The sequence below is a fragment of the Xylaria bambusicola genome (genome assembly GCF_022495145.1).
Source record: "Xylaria bambusicola strain CBS 139988 unplaced genomic scaffold F5B22scaffold_57, whole genome shotgun sequence".
NCBI lineage: Eukaryota > Fungi > Ascomycota > Sordariomycetes > Xylariales > Xylariaceae > Xylaria > Xylaria bambusicola.
The window spans coordinates 103,981-128,360 of record NW_025953610.1 but is presented as its reverse complement, the minus strand read 5'-3'; the positions used below and the strand labels follow the sequence as shown (position 1 = coordinate 128,360).

At 49.3% G+C, this 24,380-nt stretch overlaps 1 protein-coding gene across 1 annotated transcript; it reads right to left on the bottom strand.

Annotated features, from left to right (window-relative positions):
* Nucleotides 1–5,104: 5,104 nt before the first annotated feature.
* Nucleotides 5,105–7,935, bottom strand: F5B22DRAFT_639202 (chromatin remodelling complex Rsc7/Swp82 subunit-domain-containing protein; the record flags this gene model as incomplete). The annotated part of the gene is made up of 3 exons (XM_047977685.1): nt 5,105–6,760; nt 7,042–7,211; nt 7,857–7,935. The coding sequence occupies 3 exons, from the start codon at nt 7,933–7,935 to the stop codon at nt 5,105–5,107; spliced, it is 1,905 nt and encodes a 634-aa protein (XP_047826689.1).
* Between the last annotated feature and the right edge of the window lie 16,445 nt (nt 7,936–24,380).

Here is a 24,380-nt window from a genome sequence, read left to right as displayed (position 1 = left end):
AACTAAATAGGCAAGTATACAAGTTCACCATCTCAATAATTGGCGGTACCAATGACTAGACATACCCCTACACAAGTGCTTGTACGTCAGATCGGCCATTTGGTGCCGTGGAGCACGCAAGTAAGTCATACCACGAAATCATGTCGTGAACCCGGACACGGCGGCATCATGTGATGGGAGAGAACATATGTGAGACTGACTGTGCCAAAGTTTGTGAGTTTGGCATATACACTACACGACCGTACGGAAATGGTAGCCCCGAAGCTAATTTGAAAGCAGGAGGAAGAAGAATAAGACGCAATCCGAACACGCAGCCCCTGAGTGTCATGCTGTACTGCGGATGCGGATGAGGTGAGACAAACTGCAGTGGCCTGCTTTTTGGGGTTTAACGGTAACTCGAGGCAGAATGAGGCGCCGAGGTATCGAGGTCGATGAGGCGAGAAACGCGTAGGATGTCGCGTACTCCAAGGACTACCTACTTCGTGGGACGGTTATGGCGCCTTCGGCTTACACGGCTCAATATATGGATACTTCCACAAGCATGAACATCGAGGCAAATAAATTTCATACTACGCCTCTCCTCACAAAGAGGTACTTTTTGCAATCACAAATACGAATGGGTAATTCATTCTTCTTAGTAACTATCACAGTCGTAGAATTAAATAGTATATATATCTCAGTTTAATACATTGTAAATGATGAAGTTATAGTGCTCTGTGACACGACCATTATATGAATATCATATTTAATAGCTGCAAACGAACCTCATAGCTGCCTGATAAACTTTCACATACGCGACCTCAGCTGATACTTATTGCCTATCATATATAACTTATTCCCGGTCCCAACAGAAAGTGGTCACATGACGAGATTGTGGCAAGCAAGAACACATGTACACCACCCCCCGAACCTGAAGAGCCGCATCGAGGGCAATCTCTGAGCCAGGATCTGCATGTATTTATCAGCCCCGGATTTTGCGCCCTGCTCCTGCTGCGCCGCAGAGGAATCCATCGTAGATAGGTATATGAAATCAGAGGTGGTACATATATGTAGTAGTGAGTGTAAATATAGTACACGCTACGGTAGCCATAGGTAGATCTAGAACATGAACCACCATGTCGGTTTGATGTACGCTTATGATCTACGCGTATTAATCTCCGTATGGAGAGCCTTGTGAATCAAACCATGTGTGTGTAACGCTGCTAAACTTAGTCAACCCCCACAATAATAACCCAAAAGTCAAGTCAGTTTCAAGGACTAGATCATTATTATTTGCCACGATCAGCTAACGACACCGGTATTCGCTACATATATACATTGTTGTAAAGCTAGGCAACTGGGTTCGGTTTCATAATGGGGCACCTATCTGTATCTCCAGAGTTGTACCTCTACAAGGGCATCAAGGTATCCGGTTACAAGTGACTACCTGAAGTAGGTGGCATTTTAAGCATGTTTTTTCCTCTGCCTTAGGAATCGAGCTTACTAGTCCAGTTGCCAAATACCTAGTAAACTCAACTGTATCACGCTTTCTTATCATACAGTGTAACAAGAAAGATATCTAAAGCCGAGGAAAAGAAATACTGAACGAAAAAGGGTAAGCAGGAGACCAGAATGGAAAAAGAAAGGCCCCCTAACCCCGGGAAAAGAAAATATGACAATACCACGAAACAAAACGAGGGTTGTTTCATGGGTATAACATGACATATATATACGTATATACCCACCCCTCCCAACTTCGGATGCGAGATTAAGCATTGCATGAAGAAAAACTGCAATACAACCTTCGTCAATCACCCACCTCTATCTACTCGTTTTTCTTCTTCCTGTTTCGTTCTCTCTCTCCCCTTCTCCCCCTTATCTGTTAATTGTACAGTAGTGGTGTAGGTAGGTAATTTAAATGCCTCTACTCATCTCTCTGTCTACCGAAATTACCGAAAAGCACAGGCATCCCATGTCGTTAATTCTCCGATCACCCTGGACGGAGTTGCTGTACATACACGCACAGCACCTTACTTATCTACCCTGCTTAGACTCACGTAATACACTTTTGCTCTACACTACAGTGCACATGTGTATCACGTATGTGTACGTGTATGTCTATGTAGGCAATGTCACGCCCCGAGAAATCATGCATGCACGTATGTATGCATGTACGTATGCGTGTAGATACGGTATGTAGGTATAGGTAACTGGCAATAGACGGGGAATGGAAGCATGGACGTCTGCTTATACCAGGTATATGGTAGGTGTGTATGTATGCATGTAGGTATGTTAGTATGCGAGTAAGTATCCCAGGAGGAGATCGTACATGAACGAGCCAACACCCCCCCGAACATAATACGACGTATAGAAGAAGTCAATTCACCACACCCTGGCATCTCGATAAGATGGTAAACTATATGCTCCTAACTATAGCACATCAACATTGTCACGTACATGTTGCCTACTTACCTGCAGTTGGGTGTAAAGTTACTTAACATGCATGGAATCAATGATGCTGGGTTCATGCGTGTAAAGGGCCTGTAGTGTATCACGTCATGGGGTAGGGACATAAGCGCTCTACTGCCGTGGGTGATAGATAACATAAACTACTTACCTACCTACCTAGGTATGTAGGTAGTAGCATAGCAGACTTACGAAGTACAGACAGGACATCAATAAAGAAAAGATATAAGGAGGGAGGGAGGGAGGAAGGAAAGGAAGGAGAATGGACGGGAGGGGGGCGTTACCATCCCCTTGGGAAAGAAAAGAATGGGCCGTACCATACGGACGTCTCTATTCCCGAATCCAAGGGGCGAGAAGAGAGCGAGAAGCAACAAGGGTGGGATCGGGTCGGATGGGGGGAGGGGGATGGGGTTGCGTGGGTGTTATTGTTGTTGGTCAGCATGGAACAGGGCCTGGTGCAAAGAGAGAGAGAAAAAAAAAATGCACACCTACTGGTACCTACCTCCCTATACCGCCAAACATTATCCTAACCTCCCCGAAACCTACAAACCGAGCAGAACCGAACCAACGAATCGAAAGAAACATACATACACACTTAGTAAGAGGATCATGACATGGGCCAGCAGGCTAGCCTCGGGCAATACCTAGATTACATCCCAGTGCTAAGGAGGGAGTCATGTATAATACACTCGATATGTATGTAGGACTTTACTTGCATTGCATTCGGCCAGGACAAGGGACGTACGGGGCTGGCAACCTGCTGGCTGGGGTGATTTGGAGATGAGGGGAACGAACGGCAAGGCAAGGCTAAGTAGGTACTTCGTAGGTAAGTAAGAACAACCAGAGAGCAGCCAGTTATTTGGAACGAGATAACTCTCTTAACATGATCCATAGCCTGCGATATTTCTGTCCGAATCTAAGATCCCTACCCTACATACCTAGAGTAGATTCGGAGGTAGGTAGGTTAGCTATCTGCGCACTTAGTAGGTAGGTAGTAATTATACTTTTTGATTCCCCTGACATTTCCGATAGACGCAAAGATTCGTTCGCATGTACGCGCCCAAGATAGATACCTAGATAACCTACCAACCTAAACTTCCCTTCACGCTTATAGGTCGTACATGTATACTACATATAACATGCATAGTGTAGTCTAGGTAACGTGTAATTACTGGGTAGACGCCCCTGAACAAATGGCAAGGCTAAGTAGGTACTTACCCACCATTCGTTGCCTGGCAACAGGTTCACGAACCTCAGCGAGATCACGGCAGAGAGCATACTGCTTGAATCGAATTTGGCAATAGTTGTTATCCTTCGAATCCGTTTACAGTGGCATAAACCATCTTTACCGGCAATGGTATTTACTATCACCACTAGAAAGATCACTAGGCGATAGCATGTGAGGTTGTAATCCGACTACTGTTTGAGGAGGTCTTGTTGAAACAGCCAGGTTAGCTACTGATAAAACTGAGCATGACATGTTGGCAACAGCACTGAAGAGCGGAGTTTAGAATTTGAATATGATATTAGGTTGCAAAATTTATGCATTGCTCTGTCGCGCAACTCCTCAATAAACTTCCAAAGAATACCAAAAGGACACAATTGCGAGAAACTACGAGAACAGGGTCCTGAGTAGAGGCCGCAAGAAAAGGAAAGCAAGTCTGCCGCCAGGTGTTGGGTTTCCCCTGTCCGAAATGCAAATTATCCTCATCCAGAATGAAAACTGTGGAAAGCCCCATAAAAAGACCATTGATTGAGACTGCTGACCTGCTCAGTCAATGAGCAAAGTATGCAGAGAACCTCCCCGTTGTATGACTGATAATGCATTCCAAATCGGTTCAAAGGACGTACAGGTGGAATCCGGGAAATACAAGAGAAAGAGTAGAGAGAAGAAGAATAAGAAATCAGGGAAAAAAGAACCTGAAAAGAAAGCCAACGTGTAGAAAACTCCTTCCATGCTGCCGTGTTTGCGTGTATTGAAAACTCCCCTCACCATAAAGCTTGGAAATGAAACACAAGGGGTATAATAGCCAAGCTCGAATGGAAGAGCCAAAACGAACAACAAGCCTGCCTCATAAGAATACGACATCCTACCGACCATATGCGAGTTATTAAGGGCCCTCTTCCTAACCAAAAACAGTTCCTGAGTATGTCCTAATTGGATTTTTCTTTTCAAGAGTACGAGAGCACCCGGCAGGATACGGCATACAGCCGCGCTCGACGAGTTGCTTGCATTCAAGTACGCTTCCAGCCTGTGTTCGCAGTACCGATTCGTAAGCAAGCTGGTCCTATCACCTGCCCAAGACCTTAAGCCCGGGGTATTCGAAGCCGAACATCTGTGGCAGCGTAAATAGAGCAGAAAATCGTATGGTATCATGTGCATAGGATGAATGCAACTCCTGTAAGGTAACTGGAACCAATCGTCTGTCAAAATCGGACCCGAAAACATGGAATCGAGGAAGACCACCGCCGGATAAACGAGTGTGGTGCCGTTAGTAATTTTAGATGGCTCACTGAAAGTCTCTCTTCGACGCCTCTATCGCCAGCCGAGGGCGAACAATGCTGCAACAATAGATAAGGAATTCGTAATAACTTATGTAGAATGCTGTATGGACAGATGCGTTCCAATCAAATAAGGATTGCACTTGAGGACCCGCCACTACTGTGGCCACCAGTTGCTCCCAGCCGGAGTTGGAGGATTAGTCCACGTTGATGTGACAGTAGGAGCGGAACTTGGGTTCTGTGGCATGAACTGCCTAGGAGTCTGCTCGGGAGGATACATTCCCTGCCCCTGCGCCGGGTAGCCGTGGGAAAGCCCTTGCATGCTTGGATATTGCATGGTGTTTGGCTGCATTTGAGGAGTTCCGCTTGGGTGGCGTAGTTGTTGAGGAGCCGGTGATTGCTGGGGATGAGGTGAATGCTGGGCTTGGGTTGTGTAGCCCGTATAATGCGGAGGAGCCTGTGGTGTTTGAGGTCCCCACATCGGGTTTTGAGAACCATAGTTGTACGCTGGAGTGCCTTGCGACATGCTGGATGGGCCAGATGGGAGGCTAGGAGGCCTCGTTTGCTTCTGGTTCGATGGCTGAGGCATGGCTCGCATTGGAGGTTGGCCCATGGGCTGCTGAGAGTGGAGAGATTGCGAATATGGTGGTGCCGTCATCATCAACTGTGGGCTTTGGTTAGGAAGGATACCAGACGATGTGAGTCCGGCGGGGGTCGTCTGTGGTGACTGGCCGGGCCTGGTTGTGGGCAAGCTGGGTTCCTGAACAACGGGTTGTGACGTCGCAGGTTGTTCGTGCGGCCTCCTCCAAAGACTCTGCAAATAGTCACTCCGCATCTCGCGACCCTGGTTGAGAGTACGATTGTACTCGGCAGCATGATGGGCCTGCTGGTGTATTTCACTGATCGGCGTGGGCTGTGTCCTGTCCTGGTAGGCCGGACCTGCAATTTCTTGACGAGGTCCGCTCTTAATGAAGTTGCTATAATCTCGTGTCCTTGCATCATTCAGATCTGGTCCAACTGTTATCATAGGCATTCTTGTCGAAGTTCCTGGCGTTCCCATCATACCTGGTTGCACAAGAGGCTGCGGAGCGCCACCAAACTGGTGGGGATTCGCGTAGACAATCTCACCCTGAGGCCCTCCCTGAAGCGACCCGATACCGCTGACAGCATTGGCCTCAGCTGCCGCTTCTCTGGCCTTGGCCGCACCTGGCCTCTTCTCACCGGCCATATCAGCCTCAGTAAATCCTTGTTTTCTTGCCTTACCCTCCCAATAGTCGTCGCGAACCCTCCTACCATTAGTGATGACGCGACTGCCAAACTGTCGGAACATGGATCGCGCTGTGACAATGGCGATTTGCCTGGAGCGATACGAAAAGGGCAAAATTTCCTGTTGAACAAGATCATCCTTTTCCACCTGGTTGGCGATTATCTTGTAGAGTGACCTATTTTTATTGAATAGCAGATACGAGTCGCGGTATCCAAGGACCCTTGCACATTCCGTGGCGAGCATAAACAGCTTATCACCCCGGTGTGGAACGAGAAAAGTTCGACATCGATATTCGCGTCCACCTAGTAGCTGGCCATTTGCCATAACCTTCTTCTCTCCAGCCTCGTCCGTCTCTCGTGGCATGTACTCATCGCCACCGGGGCCAAGCTGATCAGTAGTGTGATCACGAACGGTTGGAAGAGCCTTTAACGTTGACTTTGGCGTAACCTTCGGAGGAGGGGACGCCTGAACAGGAGTGTAGTTACCTGGTGGTGGCTGTCCAGGTATCGGTTCTGTCTGCGTCTGAGGAGTCCGGGGTGGTATGGGCTGCGGCATTGTGGGCGGAATGGAAATCGTGTTATGGGTTACTGGGTCAGGGTAGCTATCTGATCGAGATTTCATGGGGCGGCCGCGTTTTCTCGGATGTTTGGAATCACCTGCGATGCGACGGAAAAGTCAGTAAGCTTACAATAGGCCATGCTAATCTATCGATTACAGCGCCTCATCCGCTTTCTTAACCCGATTTTGATGTTACTGTTGTTATTGTTCGCGTTGCGATGATGGATGAAGTGTTATCCAGGAAGGGGGGAGGTGATAATAAATGCAACTGAGGGATGTCGAGTCGTAGGAGTAGCGCTACACAAGTAACATGGGGCGCAAGCAAGGCACGCAGAGCTAGCCGGAGGGTGAGACTTACCATCGTCCCCAAGGGTTTCAGATGCCGCGGCGTCTTGATAGGTGTCGGGGGAGCGACTCCGCTTCAAGCCTCGGGAAGTTGCTGGATTGAGCAGTTCTGTGCAATTAGAATTAGAAGGTCAGCGACTGACATGTACCCGGCGACATGTCGTGACACGAGGCAAGACACGGCAATCGAGAAGCACAAAAAAAGTGGATGGCTTTTGTAACCATAGTGGTGACTAATGAAGAGAGAGTGAAACAAGGCGCAAGCATGGCGACCAACGACGGCGATTGCGACGGCGACAGCGAATGCGACCGCGCACCGCGACCGCGCGCGCTAGCACATCATCTCTCCAGCCAGTGCCTGTGAGCAAGGGGAAAGCCCACTAGTTCGCGATGACACTGGCGATCGTTTACAGCGGTGGGAGGGCGAGGCTAAATGAATAGAGGAGTGGTTGCGATAGCCAAACGAGGGTCTCGACATGCTCAAGCGCTCACACCAGTGGCGCACAAAGAATGCGGCACAGCTTGCGCGCGAAACCGACCAGAACAGGCGGCGAAGACATGGGTTTGGCACGAGCGAAAGAAACGACAAAGTAATCAAATACAGAAGGCAAAAAGAGAAACAAAAGTCGGAATAGAAAAGCAACATCAAACAATACAAGACATGGGACCACACACGAGGATGATGGCGGGCGAGGGCGAGGAGACTGGCGATTAAATGGAGGTTAGGACTCAAACATACCTGGGTTGAGGGCGGCAGGGTTGATAGTTGCGGGATTGATGGTCGCACCCTCAGCGCCGTTGGGCTGGGTGGAATACATTCGGACGGGCGACGCTGCGATGTTGCACGTCAAACGTCGTCGTCGGCGTCGCGGCGGCGGGAAGAGACGTGGAGAACGGCGGTGCCTGCAGAGCGACGTGTCTTGATATAGTTGGATGAAGGAGATAAAGGCACAGGACGAGGTTGTCGAGAATGACGCGCGCGAGCGAAACCAAACGGAGCCAAGGTAGCAGATCTTGGGAAGGATGGCAAGCAGGGTGGATTCTGGGATGGGACGGGGGGGGGGGAGAGGGGGGAGGGGAGGGGAGGGGTGAGCAGGGTGGGAGAGAGACAGAGGGGGGGGGGCGTATGAAGATGAGAAGTTGGTCTGGAGATGGGACAAATGGGACGGATTGGACGATTGAGTTTGGGCGAGGGGGGTGGCAGCCGTGAGAATATATCTGTCTACTATGGAGTATCTGTATGCAGCTGTACTTTTACTACTTATGTAAGTATGTGAATGGAGGATTTCTGCGGAGCTGGAGGAAACCTACAAAGTAAATGTGGAAGGGATAGAGTTAAGCTATGCCCGCCCAAGTTAGGTACTAGGTTAAGTACAGAGGCGACTGACTACCTTACTTAGGTAAGTACCTAGGTAAGTACTGTACTGAGTAGGTAAGTAAGTATATGTACTTAAGTATTCAGCCTGAGCCCAGCGCTGCCAGAACACCTAGCGTTAGTCAGTACGAAGGAAGAGTTCAGTGGGCCGGTGCAGTATATTTGTACTATACCTAGGAGGTATCTAGAGGGAAGTACTTACCTACCTTATGTATAGGTATACCGGTATGTAATGTAATGGGCACGCGTACTTAGGTAGGCCAAGAGGACATGTAGGGGTACCTACTGACCCAGCCTGGGTAGGTACTGTACAGATAGATTATGTACAATGCAGTGGCGCCGGCGTTGGACTAACCAGTAGTAGCTATGTCCAGCAGAGTCCAGCTTACTTAGCTAGTGCAGCTGCCCTTTATTGCCTTGGGGAGAAAGCAACAGGGAGGGGGGTTTATGGACAAAGAGTTTCGAGAGGGAGCCAGGGCCAGGACCGGGGCCAGGGTCAGCGAGGACCGGGGGGGGGGGGGGAGGGGTGTGGTCAAGAACAGCCGTATACGAAGTAATGCTGTGGGATATAGTACAGAATAGCGTATACCCCAAGTACTAATTTAACACTAATGAGCCAATGCCAAGGACTCGCTGGGCCAGTAAGTGTGCGATATGATGATGGGATACCTGGGCGTTGGCTCGCGCAGTGCAACGAAGTAGATGTTCTCACTATCCTTGGTAAAGGTAGGTAAGTACAACTTTCGCCGTATGACTGGCAACTTTCAAGCAAGGTTGGTTATGGGATGGGAGACGGAGAGGGGTCGATGATGGTTTACGTTGTTGTTAAGGAAGACTTGGGAGCTGCCTACATAACACTCTCTCTTGGGTACCCAGGAATAGAGATGCAACAAGTACAGATAGGACTTGGTTTGGAGTTGGTTTGGTATGGGGTTGGTAGTTGGAAACTGGGATGGAGCCAGCCTGGAGTAGGACGGACAAGATAGAAAAACCCCCAGACTGGGACAGAAGACCAGACCTAAGGAACTTGAAGGTATAGATAAAAAGATGGATTGAGGCTTGAGTATTCAATATACACGATCGATCTTTCAATCAAGCATGCAACTCCGATGGTAATCGCAGCGTTGACTGGAAGAGGTACCTATGTAGGCGCGGGTAGGTCGCATATCATGATGCACGAAGCAACGAGGTGGGTGTTGCGCAACTACCTAGGTAGGTACATCAGATACCTACTTCGTACATGTAGGCAGGTACCTAGGTACTTGAGTAAGTATATAAGTGTAAGTAGGTATGTAAGTCAGATAGGTAGACATGTGCTAGGTACTGTGTAAATACATGCATCTAAGGGCACCGAGGGCCGATGCTGTGGTCGACTTGAAGTACCTAGAGTAATAGAGTAAAACAGGGAAGATACCTAGCAGTTACCTAGGAGGCGCGGACCACAGAGTAACAGGTAGCGTAGGTTAACTCTGTGTGTAGGTAGATATGTGATGAGCCCTAGCTAAGTACTATGTAGTAGCTAAGTGGTCGTAGTTGGCTGTGTTGATCCAAGATGGTGGTGGATTCAATGTCTGTTGCAGTGTCTGTAGAAACGAACCTGTGAGTATGTGCGTTGCCCATCAGCAAGGTGCCGACATGCAGACATACGAAGAAAATGGAGGATATATGATTCCGGGTGTAAACCTCTCGGTGCCCTAGGTGACAACTAACACAAGATCGCAAAATATCGTACAGAGTGAATACTGCAGGTTGGAGGTGTGTAAGAATCGAGGTCCAGTCGCCTTCTCTCCGATTATGATTGTTGCTGCCGATGCCGTGCTGATGCTGCTGTTGAAGCCAAAGCCAAGAGCGCCAAGAGCGCCAAGATATAAGAAAGGGTGAGTGCTGGGCTTCTTTCTTGGAGTTAAGTGTCGGTAGATAGGCAGGTACTTCTTACAACCAGCCAAAGGAAAACCTGGTAAAAACTGGTGTAGACCAATACACGTACACTAGACAAGGTCTGACAAGGTATCGTGAGGTTGGTCCAAGTACTACGCAAAGCGGTCCTGGATGTACGTACATACATAGGGTTGACAGCGATCGGCTAGCGGTGATCTGTTGCTGAGACGTACAAGAGCTGGCATCCAGTGGTGCAGAGATCAAAGAGTCTGTACTTAGTAGTAGCAAGCATCAACCTCTTGTATCTCATTGGTCGATTGACGCTGTGCAGAATCAAGTCCTGGTTCGCAACGCGGAGGTTTAGCCTACCAACAGGCAGAGAGAGCCTGCCAGCTTTGCCGCCTGCCTATCTGCCTGTGTATGTGTGTGTGTTCGTCTGCTTGCCTGCCTGTCTGCCTGTCTGTCTGTCTGTCTGTCTGCCTGGCTATATCTATCTCTGGCCCGCCGTTCTCGCTGCTTGCTCGAATAGATGAAGCGGCTGCCTGCCCTGGCTCGTCTGGGTTTCTTCTGGGTCTCTTCTGGGGTGGTTTGTCATGTGAAGGTCGCAGGGAAAAGAGCGAACAAGACGCTATGCAGCACCGGAGTGGGGGTTCGCGTGTGAGGGCTCCCTGGTACGGCACTGTACCTAGGTAGGTAGTGCAGCGTATATGTACACTCGATGTGGATAATACCTACGTAGTCTCTGTCGATGCCGTGGGTATTGAGCAGGGGTGGGCACGTAGACTACTTACTTCGTGCGCATGCCTACCTGCTGTTACCTATAAGACTCTCTGTCTGGATCTTCTCGTACGTCTGTGGATTTTCTGTGGATTTTGATAATTTGGCCCGGATGAGGGATACACAGGCAGGGAGCGTGAGAGCGCAAGGATGAGATATGGCGGGATTGCGAGGGGTCCAGGGTTGGGTTGGTGCGAGAGGGGAAACCCCAGAACAAAGCAAGATGATGATGATGTTGGCTAATGATAATAATGATGACAGCGATGATGCTGGTGAGGTTTGATCTGAGGGAAATCCAACAAGGTCCCGTGCGGTTTGAATAAAGTGGGCGAATAGAGAGCCGGCGAATGGAAGATATCGGAGTGTCGGAGAGTCTCGAAACAGCTCTTGTTAGTATCAGCGGAGGCGGCCAGTACCATGTCTCTACGGTGCTCCTAAAGCCTAATCTACTATGTAAGTCGGCACTTACAGTGACTTCTATGCTGCGGGCGGCATCCGTTTGCGTTCTACCTAGTTATGTGTCGATATAATTCTGCCTTGTCCGGTTTGTCTGTTTCGGTAGCATTAACCCCTCGTTGTATAAGCCCGGGGTTGTTTCGAACCATGCGGAGTATCAGCCCAGTGAATGCAGGCCATATGAAGGAGACAAATGAGATGGATGGATAGAGAGGGAAGGGGGAAGAGAAAAGAACACACGCCGGTGCAAGGGCCTGATCTTAATAATAGAAACACTAACCAGTTTACCTTCTTCTCATACGAGTTGCTAGCCGAGATCAGAGGCAGCGGAGCTGGGCGGGGGGTTGTTCAAGATGACAACCCTGAACTGTCTAGCGAGCGAAGAGGGGTGTTGTTAGTTGGTGTTATTGGAGAGCTCAGGCTAATGAGTTACAGCTGTACTTTAAGCTGAGCTCTTGGTTTTTGTTTTGTTTTGTTTTGTTTTGTTTTTTTACATGTACTCGAAATCCTTGGATCAACGGTCGGGTAGTTGGCGCAGTATTCTACGGTTAGGTTCATCGGCATTGACGACTCTAACAGTACTTATGGCTGATTGTTCCCATATTCAGTTGCTGCTCCTACATGTACGCAGTGAATACCCATGTGGTACTATGTAGTGTAGTTTCGAGACGACTTATCGACTAGCGTAGCACTACTATTGACAGGGCCACTACGGGTTTAGAATCTGGGGAGGGTCAGAGTCTACTACTACGTAGTATGTACAGTATCCGTGTATGTGTGTGTGTGTATGTAGGCTTGTAGGCTGTATCTCCATAGAGTGTGCGTGTGCGGTAGGAAGACGGGCGGCTGCAGTAGTCGCACAGAAACAACCTTCTTTGCTACACAGCCGTGATAAGCTATATCCCCGGTCTCAGAGGGCACGTTTCGACTCGAATAGTACTCGAAACACCGACAAACGACGATGGATGGTTATTTGATGGAACGAGACCTACATAACCCAAGAACGCAGACCAAAAGCGGGAGAGGAGCAGAGCAGGGGAGACGGAGATGGATGGGCGGATGAGCAACTGATTGACGAAGGGGTGGGGTGGATCGACACCCATTAGCTGATGGGATGGTGATGTTAGTTGGTCCGCCCTGACTCCTCTACTTTCATTGCTTCGTCTTTGCTCGTCTTTGTTGGAGTAGTTCTCTTATACTTGCCTTAGTACCAAGGTCGTCACACTGCAATTTTCTAACCTAGTCACTATCTTAACTTGGCCTTTACCAGGTATTTTCTTGAGACCAGGTCTATGACAACCGCTACGATTGAATATTTACATGTAGACGGACGATACTCTTAAGACCTGGGACACCCAATCACGACATTCTTTGCTGCTGCCCGTGGCTGTTATGAAGCGTCTACCTAACCCTACAAATACGCTAGTCATGAGAGGGCGTGAGATAGCCAATGAACTTGGTGTGCATATATCGGTCTAGAGCATCTAGTTTCTCTCATTACGCGTACTAACGACTACACTACATTAACCTTAGATATAGGGCAGGTCGGGAATGGGTGGGAGATGCAAGTCGGTCGACGCAGATACCGGTCCCTCTATTGTACGCGGTGCTTAGACTAAACCTCGCCGTGGAAGAAGATCATCAATAAGTAATAAGGTTAATACAGCAAGCGACGGGCAAGGCAATTCTCGCTTGGGCTCAGCTAGCAATCAGTATAAGCAACTAATGCAGCGGAGAATCAAACAAAAGTACAATAACATGCCTTTACTACAATAGTATGCTTAGCGCACTGCACGCTTGCAACTACGACGACAGAGATCGCACCACCTTATACCACCAAGACCTACACTACAGTACCTATGTGTATACATACTTAAGACTACCTAGGTATCTCACTCGAGCTGGGGTCAAGCAACACTGTGGCACTAGCCGGCGAGGAGGAGGCGAGAGTCCGGAATGACCTAGAACGGAAGCAAGGGTCGAGTCGGCGTTCGTAAAGCCCACATGGACGAGATAACCAAGGGCGGCAGAGTCAGAGAGGAGAGTGTAAGATAAGATGACGATGGCAATGGTGGTTTGTTGCGCGGAAAGACGGCGGGGGGGTTTTATCGGCAAATCGCCAGAGGTTAATAGCGTGTAATGGGTGATGGAGTTGGCAGCATGGAGATTACCGAGAGTAGGTAAACTATAGTATGTACAGTAGTAAACTGAGAGCAACAGGAAGGCCGGTCGGTATACGACGTTTCGTGGCGCGGGCGTACACACGACTGCCTAGCCGCGCCGGCCGCGCAAAGTCTGGGGATGGTTCAATATACCTCAGGCAGGATATCTTGTGTATCTTGTGTAGCAAGAACATGCGTAACAGCAAGTACCTCCAAGCGTATAGTACAGTACAGTAGACAACTCCTGTAAGTAGGTAGGTAGATATGCGTAGGCATGTCATATGTGTGTCCATGGGTCTGCCAAGGGTGTCTTCTTCCACACTGCAGCACCGCATTGCGCTCTCTGTACGGCATCGCCAGGAAGATGACGCGCTTTGTGGCTCCGGCCTGGGGGATGGAATGGTACAACAGCCACGCCGAGGACACGTTATTGCTTTGCTCTCTGGCTTATCGAAGACAACGAAACGCGTCGCACGCACGCACTTGGTACAGTATGTATCAGCCGAAAGCTGTTCTCCATCGACGACATGCACGGCGCGGCGATGCAATGCGATGCTATGCGATGTGATGCACAACCAAAAGTTCTTGAGGTTACCTCCGCTATGTGGAATTCATACTCACTTAGCTACAGCTAACAAAGTACCTCCCATTCCATTATAGGTACATGTACTGATACTTGCAGTACTACCTCCACGCGGGCAGCGAACCGACATGGGATTTGAAGAGTGCATACTGTATGTATACCCCCGATTAGGATAGAGAAGGGCTGTACTCCTAGCCAACCTAGGTAGTATATGACAGTATATTGGAGTTCGGAGTACCGAGATGACTAACTACATGTAGGACTTTAAATAGTAGTTGATTATTTGTATATAAAATCAGCTTACCTAGCTGTCTGAAAGGTCCCTTGTGGCATATGTGGTTAGGGAAGCTGTGTATGTTGCTTGCTTTTTGTCATGGCAATCTTTTTGGAAGTGCCCGACTCAAGATGGACTCTAGACTAGAAGTCCATAAGCTCAAGCTCTTATTTCCCTTTGGAGAACTCTTAGATTAAAAGGAAACATGTATATACAAGCTTATGTGTAAGTATTCAACAGTAATATGGAGGCGTCTCGGCGGGTTTGATAGCGCGAGCCAAGCTTTCGGTTTTTGTTGAGCTGACTTGTAAGAACTGTAGATTCATTCATTCATCTTACTTGCCACGCGTCGGAAATCGAAACGAATTGAAACGCAATCCCCGGTTATGTCTTGCCGGCTCTTTTTCATGTCCATATAGCAAGCATGGAGCTGCGCATTTTCGAACCTTTCGAATGCAGGGTATTAAATTTGATTGGATGTCTTGAACTTGGGCCATGTTACTCTGTCATGTAGTTAACTTGGTATGGGGAAACTATTCTCGTCACGCGATATATTACATGCTGCAAGGCTAGTTTCGCCAGTGGAGCCGATGGATAGGCACAGTAGGTTGGTTGTTAGGCCGTGTAGATCCGATCCATTCAAGATAACACACTGCCGTCCCATCGCTGGGTTAGCCCCGAGGAAGGACGAACGGCCATCGCGAATCGGCCCGTGTTGAGTTTCGAGAGTCTGGCCTGGACTGACAACTGAGAGCTGAAGAGCGCGCAACAGAACTTTACTGGCTGAGTCTGCAGCTTGTTTCATGTTTTCGAAAGGAGAAGGAAACAAATTACCTAACCCTCGTCCTGCCTCATTGAATAGGGCCGGCTTGCCCGCCGCAGATTCGCGGGTCTGCTTCGTATGCGCATTTTCAGTCATTGTGACGAAGAATACCCGGGGCCTTGGCACCGTAGTCACGAACTCGTGGGCGCTCTCCGTTGCAGATCACTCGTGATGTTGTTTCAGGAGCATGTGCTTGTTTTTGGAAGCTTCAAGCTGAGTTCGGCAAAGCAAAGCGTCGGATGCTTACAGGTAAGTCGATAATCATGCTCACCACTATCCTCTGCCATGACACACGTCAGCCGTTCAAGGGCGTTGTCGACGAAGCGCGTCAAAGTCACGCGGTTGTTCATAACCATTGAAGCTCTGCCTGCATCCTCACTCGGCACTTAGGTAAGTAGGTGGCTCTACATACCTGGGTAGGCGACGCAAAAGCCAACGACTGTGCTACGTAGGCGCAATCTATCTGCTACAATAGAACTTGGTGCCTGGATATCATCTGCGTATCTCTGTTCACGGAGAAAGGGAATATCGCTACTGCAAGCACTTACATAGTGGTACACAACCTACCTACGTAGACATATATGGTTAGTATACCGCACACTTAGTAGTGCTCGCATCCGCCATCCCTGTTATTCTTGACATCCCAGTCTATAACTTGTTGTTACCTCTATATTGTAATACCTACTTACACTGACTTCGGTATGGTCACTATCCACTGTAAGTACACATGTTGATAGGTAGTGTAGGTAGTCTAGAGTACTTAGGCACATACGTCGTCCCATGATCCAACTCTTGGTTATCGATTTATCAAGACAGAGGTAAATAATTTTGCCCAACAGTTTTGCCCTATCTTCGCCGCTGGGTCCCATTTGTCAAGTGAGTAATAAGAAACACCGTAGATACCTACTACTATATACATTATAGGTTTGACTTAACTACTCAATCCTGTATAGAACATGCATGCGTGGTAATATATTACCGGAATCACTTTAATTTTCCGCAGTAGTATTTCAGCTGCACTCAGGTTATCGGGGTTTATTTACCGCGCGTCCACCTCAGCTACGACTGGTACGCTGGGCTAGCGCGATGAATTAACTACGTCCCCTACCTACATAGCCATCTATATGGCTTGCTCGGCTTGTTCATGATAGCGGTCTTTTTAACAAGCACGCAGTACAGCCATGCCGCCTCGGTGGCGAGTGCGCCCTTGCTCGGTCCTCGAGACCTAGACTAGCAGTAGGATGACACTATTTCTCGCGATCCGTTCGGCATCCTGCTTATCCTTTGATGATTTGGAAGATTCCCACTTGCCTTACCATACCCTCTCTTGAAGCGGATTGGACGGGGTCGTCCTACAACCGGCACGTACGGTAAATGCGTGCGTGCGCGGGCCGCCATGCTAGGGGAGAGCGACAACGGCGAAATCATTGTTTCCTCCCTGAGGTGTTCAGTTTGGTATGGATGTACAGAATTCCACGGGTTCACAGGTTAACGACACACCCCTTCTGATACAGACAAGGAGCCGTCCGTTGACTCATACAGTGCACAGCAATCGGCCGGTATTCAACTCCTTTGTCAACTCGTCCGATACCTCTTGCCCTAGTGTTCTTCCTACACTCTCCATTTGTAGCGTCGATTATGGCATCTGGTCTTGCTGTGTGGTTCCGGTAGCATCGTGGTGCCCCGCTTGAGGACCCTGATCATCCCACCTGACCTGTTCGATGACCTCACCTTGAGCAAGACTTTGAGGTATCGGTACCTACATAGTAGTCTATCGCCCACGTACAGCGTATCTCGAGTCTAAGGCAAAGCTTACCTTCCCAGGTTGGAAATCCTAGGAGTCTATAGAGGAATCTGGACATACTTAAATCCCCAAGTGCTTACCGTTCTTGTGACCCTCCGCCTCTCGGCGTTTATGGCCCTTGCGCAGTAACCTAACCTTGAATACCTACCAAAGGTATAAGCGGTGGCTCGTCGTCTATGTTGGCGCCGTCCGTGGTTGGCTACCGAGACCTGGAACTCGATTGTGTGGCAATTCGATCGGCTATCTTGTTTCTCCCGTCTATGAACATTCCATCTTGCGGGATTCGATCTGGCTATGCACAATAGAGCCGATCACTCGTCATATTTGAGTGTCTCTAAGCTTCGAGAAGGGCCTGGCTACTAGCTTCACGCACCAATAGTCGTTTGACTAGTCAATCCAGAGCAAAAATTCATGTGGTCGTGACGGTGTTTACGAGTGTTTGGGCAAGATGCTGCAACCCATTTGTCAGACACGAGAGTCGGATGCACTTGGCTGATCCACGCAGCTGGAGCTACATATCTATCTAGCATCATCTAATATCTCATGTGTTCCAAATAATGTCTCTCTGTGGCTTCATACGCCACCGCTGTTATCGGTTCAAACTGCAGAAACAAGATTTTCACTGTAGAGACATAAGATGGTATGAGCCGCGCGATGCGAATGCTACGTTGCGCTGGGCAAATATGGTTCTTCGGGGCCGACTTCACGTTATTCCTCCACGTTTGGTATACATACACTCTTTCCACATCGCGAACTACAAGCTCCATCTCCTCGCGACTTTCTGTTTTCCTCGGGTGGGCTCTAAGCTATTGCGTAAAGACTGTGCACCATTAGCCGTTTTGGGGACCATCTGTTGGGATTAACGAGTCGGCACCGGCGATGGTTCTACAGACAGTAATACATATCACGTTAGGCGGAATACTAGAACCCGTCTCGTGACATTTGGTTGTGGATATGATATGTGAGCCGAGAAGAAATATGTAGGCTTCATGTACAGTTTGAAATAGTTTGCTTGCACACTGCTGTTTGAGTTTTGATAAGAATCAGCACGTAAGGAGACGAGATAAAAAGAGTAGAGGAAACCCAATGTTACTCATACCTTTCCAATAAGGGTAGGATTCTTTTTATTGAATTTCTTTTGCAGATCTCTAGACGTTGAAGAAGTGAAAATTAGAACTGCTCTCCCTAGAGGTTGGTCATATCCTACCGAGATGAAATCTAGGAATCAACCATAACCCTGGTTTTGACCGATAATGCGCTCCACACAGGTTTTACGATATACCCGGTTAATAATTAGAACGCAAAGAAAATCCTATCTCGCCTACTTAACACGTGCTGTTTATTTACGTATAGATGACGTTGTGGTGTTCTATTCTCAACACCGGACATCACTTACTGCACAACTCTGCAGCCAAGACTTCAGACACTTGCACATCCGTCGACCTGCAGCTGCTCTATCGACCTCAAATATGGACCCATCGCTTCTAGTGTGCCTTAGGTTGACAGGTTTCAGCTATTAGAAGGAAAGCTGTCCTGGAAGGTCAGCTCAACATGGGCTCCATATCCACGCTCACCCACATCAGTGTTAACGGACCAAGCCATAAGAGTCGCGCACACTTATATATTTGTTGAACTCGCTAGCGTTGGACTGCGAAATTCTCCATTGTGGTATGTTATTGATGATTGCACAATCTCAAGCCACTGCACGAACTAGCCCCGTGCACACGAGACCCCTGTTGCGCTGCCGCCGTTGTTGGTTCAACTGAAATATCAGCATTGTAGTTAGAATTGGATACATATACGAACTACAGGGCATCAAACGCTTCGTATATGTACATGAATGATCTCGAAGTAAACTAGGTAGAGCCAACGCGTTGATATGGATCGTCAAACGACGTTGAAATCGTGTTATAACTTGACAGGATCTATGCAGCCGTATGCTCGATTTATCAGTTTGATTGGTGGAAGAGGAATAACCGCCTGCGCCGTTTCAACTATGGTGTCAACGCCACAGCTGTGTGTCCATGAAGCCACGATTGAAATGCCTACGTATGTGTGTGTTCTTATGCGGTGGAGAGACGTTAAGCCTCTAGATGCGGCACAGAGGTGGAATATACGTCCTAAGCTGCTGAATGGCTACCAGACTGGCAAGTCGTCGGTACTCACTCTCATGACACCTTGCCTTACGATCCCTTGGGCCGCAGCTGTTTCAGCCAACGTCCTCGGCGTCGTATACCACTGGACAGAGATATAACTGGCGCTGTAGATGTACATGTAGGTAAATAGTGTAGTATGTAGGCAAGGTCTGCCAGCCTGTCTGCCTACCAACATCTACTGGAAGCGCTTCGTATAGCAGGCAAGGACCCTTCCCTTTCCCATCTCCCAACCACTTTCGTCGAACGAACCGGGCCGCCGTTCTTGGCGATCTCTCCGATTCGGGCGCGCAGCGGACCGTAAAACCAACAGATGAACAGTCAAGACCCCGATAGCAGCCGTGCCTCTCTACTGCGTGTATCAAGCTTCTCCATCTGCTGCTCCATCTCGTTGCCTCGCCTCGCCTACACTACTGAGGTGAGGACTGTAGGCAAGTACTGTACCACATCTGTACAGAGTATTCCATGCTAGTTTTCAACTTACCCCTCACTTCGGGACGGCTTCCGTCTGCGACTTGCCTTTTCCTCTAGCCTCTTCCTGCCTTCATGGAGCTTGTGGATAATGAATTAGGCTCATGTCCGCCGTCTTCGGTCAACGTCGCGAGAGAGCTGGCGGTAGCATGAACGCGCCCGGGCTCCCTCAGGCAGGTGACTCAGTAAGTCTCTGATAGATTGAGGAAACAAGCCGCGCTTTTGCAAAGGCCCAGAACTTGCGAGGGTACACAAACACAAGCATCCCACGCCGTTTCCAGGTGATGGTGTGTAGCATAGGACAATTGTGGAATCCTGGCGACTGCAGAGGAGCAGGACTGACCAGGGGGCCCACGCCGCCGACTGCTGGTCATTGGCCCGTGGCTTCACGATGAGGTCTTGCTATCCAACCAGGTGACACCCTCAGATGCTGGCAACCCGGCTCGAACCCCAGACCGGCCTGCAAATCAGTGGCTGGCTTGGCATTTCTGGATGTCTCACCCCACTTTCATGTCAGATGCAAGTCGCTGCAAGTCGCCCAAATGTGTCTCCGCCGTCGAGCGTCTTTCCCTACCCTGGCCTCTACCCTCCATACTTCGTAGTACCGTCTTTCGCATCCATCTGCCATCGGCCTTGCGAAGCTGCGGCCTGCACACAAGCCGGTAGGTATGACACTACCTCGCTTCTTGCTTGGCGATGCGACGCTGCAAGAAACATGGGCCTCTTATCTCCTCGTGTTAATGCGGCTTGTATCTTGAAAGGCCCCTATCGCTCTCCCAACTCGACTAAGTTGGTCTGTAGATACGGGCTGGCCTGTCTCTGTCTCTGTCTCTGTCTCTCTTTCTCGCTTGCTTTCGCCTCCTCAGTGTCTCTGGGCGTTTTGCTCCGGTTAGCTCGCCAAAGCCAGTTAAGTAGACGGGCGAACACCCTCAAACAACAAGGTGCCCCGGCTTGGTGTATAGTCGCCCGCCCTCCTTCGGCAGTCTCAAGGTTGGCGTCTGCCTGCACACGGTATTGACTGGCTACAAGGTGTACACTCCACGATCTGGGATTCATTCTGCCAGCCTACCCACTCACCCATCGAGAGCGCACAGAGGTTTAGGCTTACCTGCTCACTCGTTGCTTGCGCATACCACAGCAGCGTGGATGAATCCCTGCTACCCGCTCTTGCAGGCTTGTGGAAGCCTGCAACTAACATTAGTCGAGTTGAGAATCAGCCCATCCGGTCCTACTGTATAGACCCTTAAGCTGCCTTTTATGTCATCAACGCTTCAGTGATGGCTTCTCGCTCCATACCGATGCATACGGGTCCTGTCCCTGCTGCGTCCTAAGTACCGGTATACTACGACGACTAGGCAGTACCCTTCACCCTCCAGATACTAATATATCGTGCATGCTCTAGTATCATAGCGGCCGCGTCAAGAGGAGATGACGTAATAAGCGTGAAGCCGCGGATGCGCACGGCTAAGTAGGCGCACAAGCGCATTAGCGAGGACTGCTTGACCTTTGGGGAGACTGGCTCCTGGCACAATGACACCAATGACACCAATGCGGCTTGCGTACATGCGCTCTCTGGTGGATGGATAGATCTCGGAAGCTTAATTAAACCTTCCCTGGTTGATCTTCTCTGGTCCAGTTGCGTTCAGGGAGCTACTACGAAGTATAGTGGCCGCCCGTTCTGCCATGGCGCCGCACCAGCATGGCTTATCCGGAAAAGGGGGACAGACACAGAGCGCGCGCACGCATCGTGGCACAGCATTCTCGGGTGATATTTCCAGACGCCTGGCTGTATGTGCATGCGTTAGAGCTACTGCTGGCTGCTGCTAGTCTATGACTATTCACCTGTTCTCCGTGCCTCGACCTGATGGTTGGTCACGTTGAAATGAAATATGCATACGTATCCTTCACTACCTACAAAATCACACGCTCGCTTGACCGAGATAATATTACCGTTGCTCACCGTGTCTCGAACATAAGCGAACATCGTGCCTGGCCCCACCCAGGCTGCCGTGGTCACCATCTACTTAGATAGGATTCAGGACTCCTGGGGGATGGGGGGATTCCCACATGCTTTATGGAAACACCACAGTAGTCAGAATTAGCACTACAACCATATGGGAGTGAAAGAGTCTATTTTGCATGGTCTATACTGCCTAGTACAGTACATTCCCCATTTCGATGGCTCTATGATCGACTGCGACATGGACCAATGCTCCACCAGGTCGCCGCCACAGAGGCCACCAGCTAAAGACGGTATCCTATTCAGACTCCCCGCCGATACATACATCACATTAGCTGTGCGATGGCTTCACTGCTTCGATACAAGATGTCAAAGTTCCTCGTTCCGCTGTCGCCCCAGAGCAAGTAGCGGGTAACTCCAGCGAAATCAGGCCATCTCGCCAATCTACCTCGTCACGCGCCCCAGGGTATTACACAAATACAGGGGTCAGAGAGCCGTCGAACCATACCGCTACTTTCGAGATGGTTTCCACAAAGTGAGGTTGAATTAGAGATCTCGTCGATCTCAGGACAGCAGGCTCATGCCCGACACTCTCCTCGCCACGCAGGCTATTGCCGGTCTCGGTGGCACAGCTTCTCTTATCGTGCGTATGGTTGTAGGACATGCAGTTAAGGTGCCTTAGCGTCATATTGCACAAAGATCGATCATGCGAATGCTGCGCGATGTGAGGATGCCTTCGCTTGCCATCACTCATTTGCTCGTGAAAGCTCAGCTGTGTCAGACAATAAATCGTATGTGGTGACTACCTACCTAATGTATGTTCGTGTCCCCCTCCCCCCCACACCACACCCGCAGACGTATATAGATACACATACATACACACACATACGCATGCACGCATTTCATAGTATATACACACGCACACACACACTGGTAAGATAAACGCGCGTAGAGCGTGGGCTTGCTCGCTCGCTTGCTTAGGCTAGGTGGCTGCATCAGTGCCACCGCCACAGGTCGATCGCAACGTGCTGCATGCTCTCGTCAGAAGAGACCAATATGGTAGAAGTGGCCGGTTGAATGTGGAATGGGCGTCGATCATATGACGAAAAGATACCCAGATGACAAGATATCCTGCTCTCGTATCCACTGACAAAATAAACAGTTATACAAACACAATAGACAAATGGATGGGCATACAAGTGCTCATCTGCATTGTTTTGATATCCTGTATCATGCTGTAACGGGCGTCGGTGGCGAACAAGCCATACCATCTACCTGCCTAATTACAACCTTTCCTTGTTGCACCGTACTATCAACAGAACACGGCCGAGACAGTAGATACGAGCAGAACAGACTAGACAGGACCGGAGCGAATGCCGGCGTTGATTTTGGAGTCTTTGTGGACGGGGAAAGGGAGCTACTGTATGAACTACGGCATACTCCTTCCCCTATCTACCACCTACATTGCCATACCCCGTCAAAACCACGTACTTGAACCCCCAATACAGGTAAACTAAGAGTCAGCGGGCTTCCCAAGAGCCCGCACTGAAGAGGGGGGTGACGAGGGGCACGCTCCGGATAAGATACACACTGCCTAGGTACTGTAGATGCAAGCAAGCGGAAAGAGGGGAGAGAGAGGAGGGGAGAACAGGCAAGTGTAAGAAATCTTAGTGGATTATGGATGTGCGAAAGTGGCCTCGTGATGTTGCAACGCGCCGCGCCGGCTTGCCGTCCGCGATGGAGATCGTTGCAAGTTGATTTACAGAATAACTCGCATACCGCGTTTCCCAAATCCTCTACCCTCGTCTTGGACACTGCTCGTCTACCTGGGTACCTGCTTGCCTACAATCCTCCATACCTACTTACTGGTAGCACATCGGACCATATGTCCGCAAGACAGCAGAAGCAACAGCAACTGGATTTTGTTATCCCAATCTGCACCTTACAGTATACAGTAAGCACACATACATATGTACATACATAACATCCATCTGTGGGTGCATGTGTATCGTGTGTAGGTACAGCATGTAGTACACGAAGAAGTTGTATCCGTGGAGATGCTGTTTCTCTCTTCTAACCACGCCACAACAGGACACGATATGGTATGATATGACTATGGCTATGACTGGCGACTGCATAGGGCCAAGTGGGCGACAATATGTAGACGCACAGTAATGCTGCAAGGCTGTGGATATGTCTTGGTCATCAACATAAACAAAACAAAAAGGGAGAGGGGAGGAAAGACAGAAATATGAAAAATCTGGTCGTGGAAGTGAAACGTTTCTTCCTTGATTTGACACGACGTTCATCAGGAAATCGTGAAGTCGCGTTACCTAGTTTCCTGCATGCCTGCCCACGACACACATCTTGTGGGCATGTAAGTAGGCTGTATGCCAACTGCTGATAGCACATAACAATCAGGTCTTCGTATATATGCGGCCCTGGATCTCCTGATGCGCCCTGGCGGAGTAGATAGGTATGTTGCTTCATGTCAAAGACGAGGTATTCTATTCTACCTCGCTCAATAGGTGGATGGAGTCATTGTTT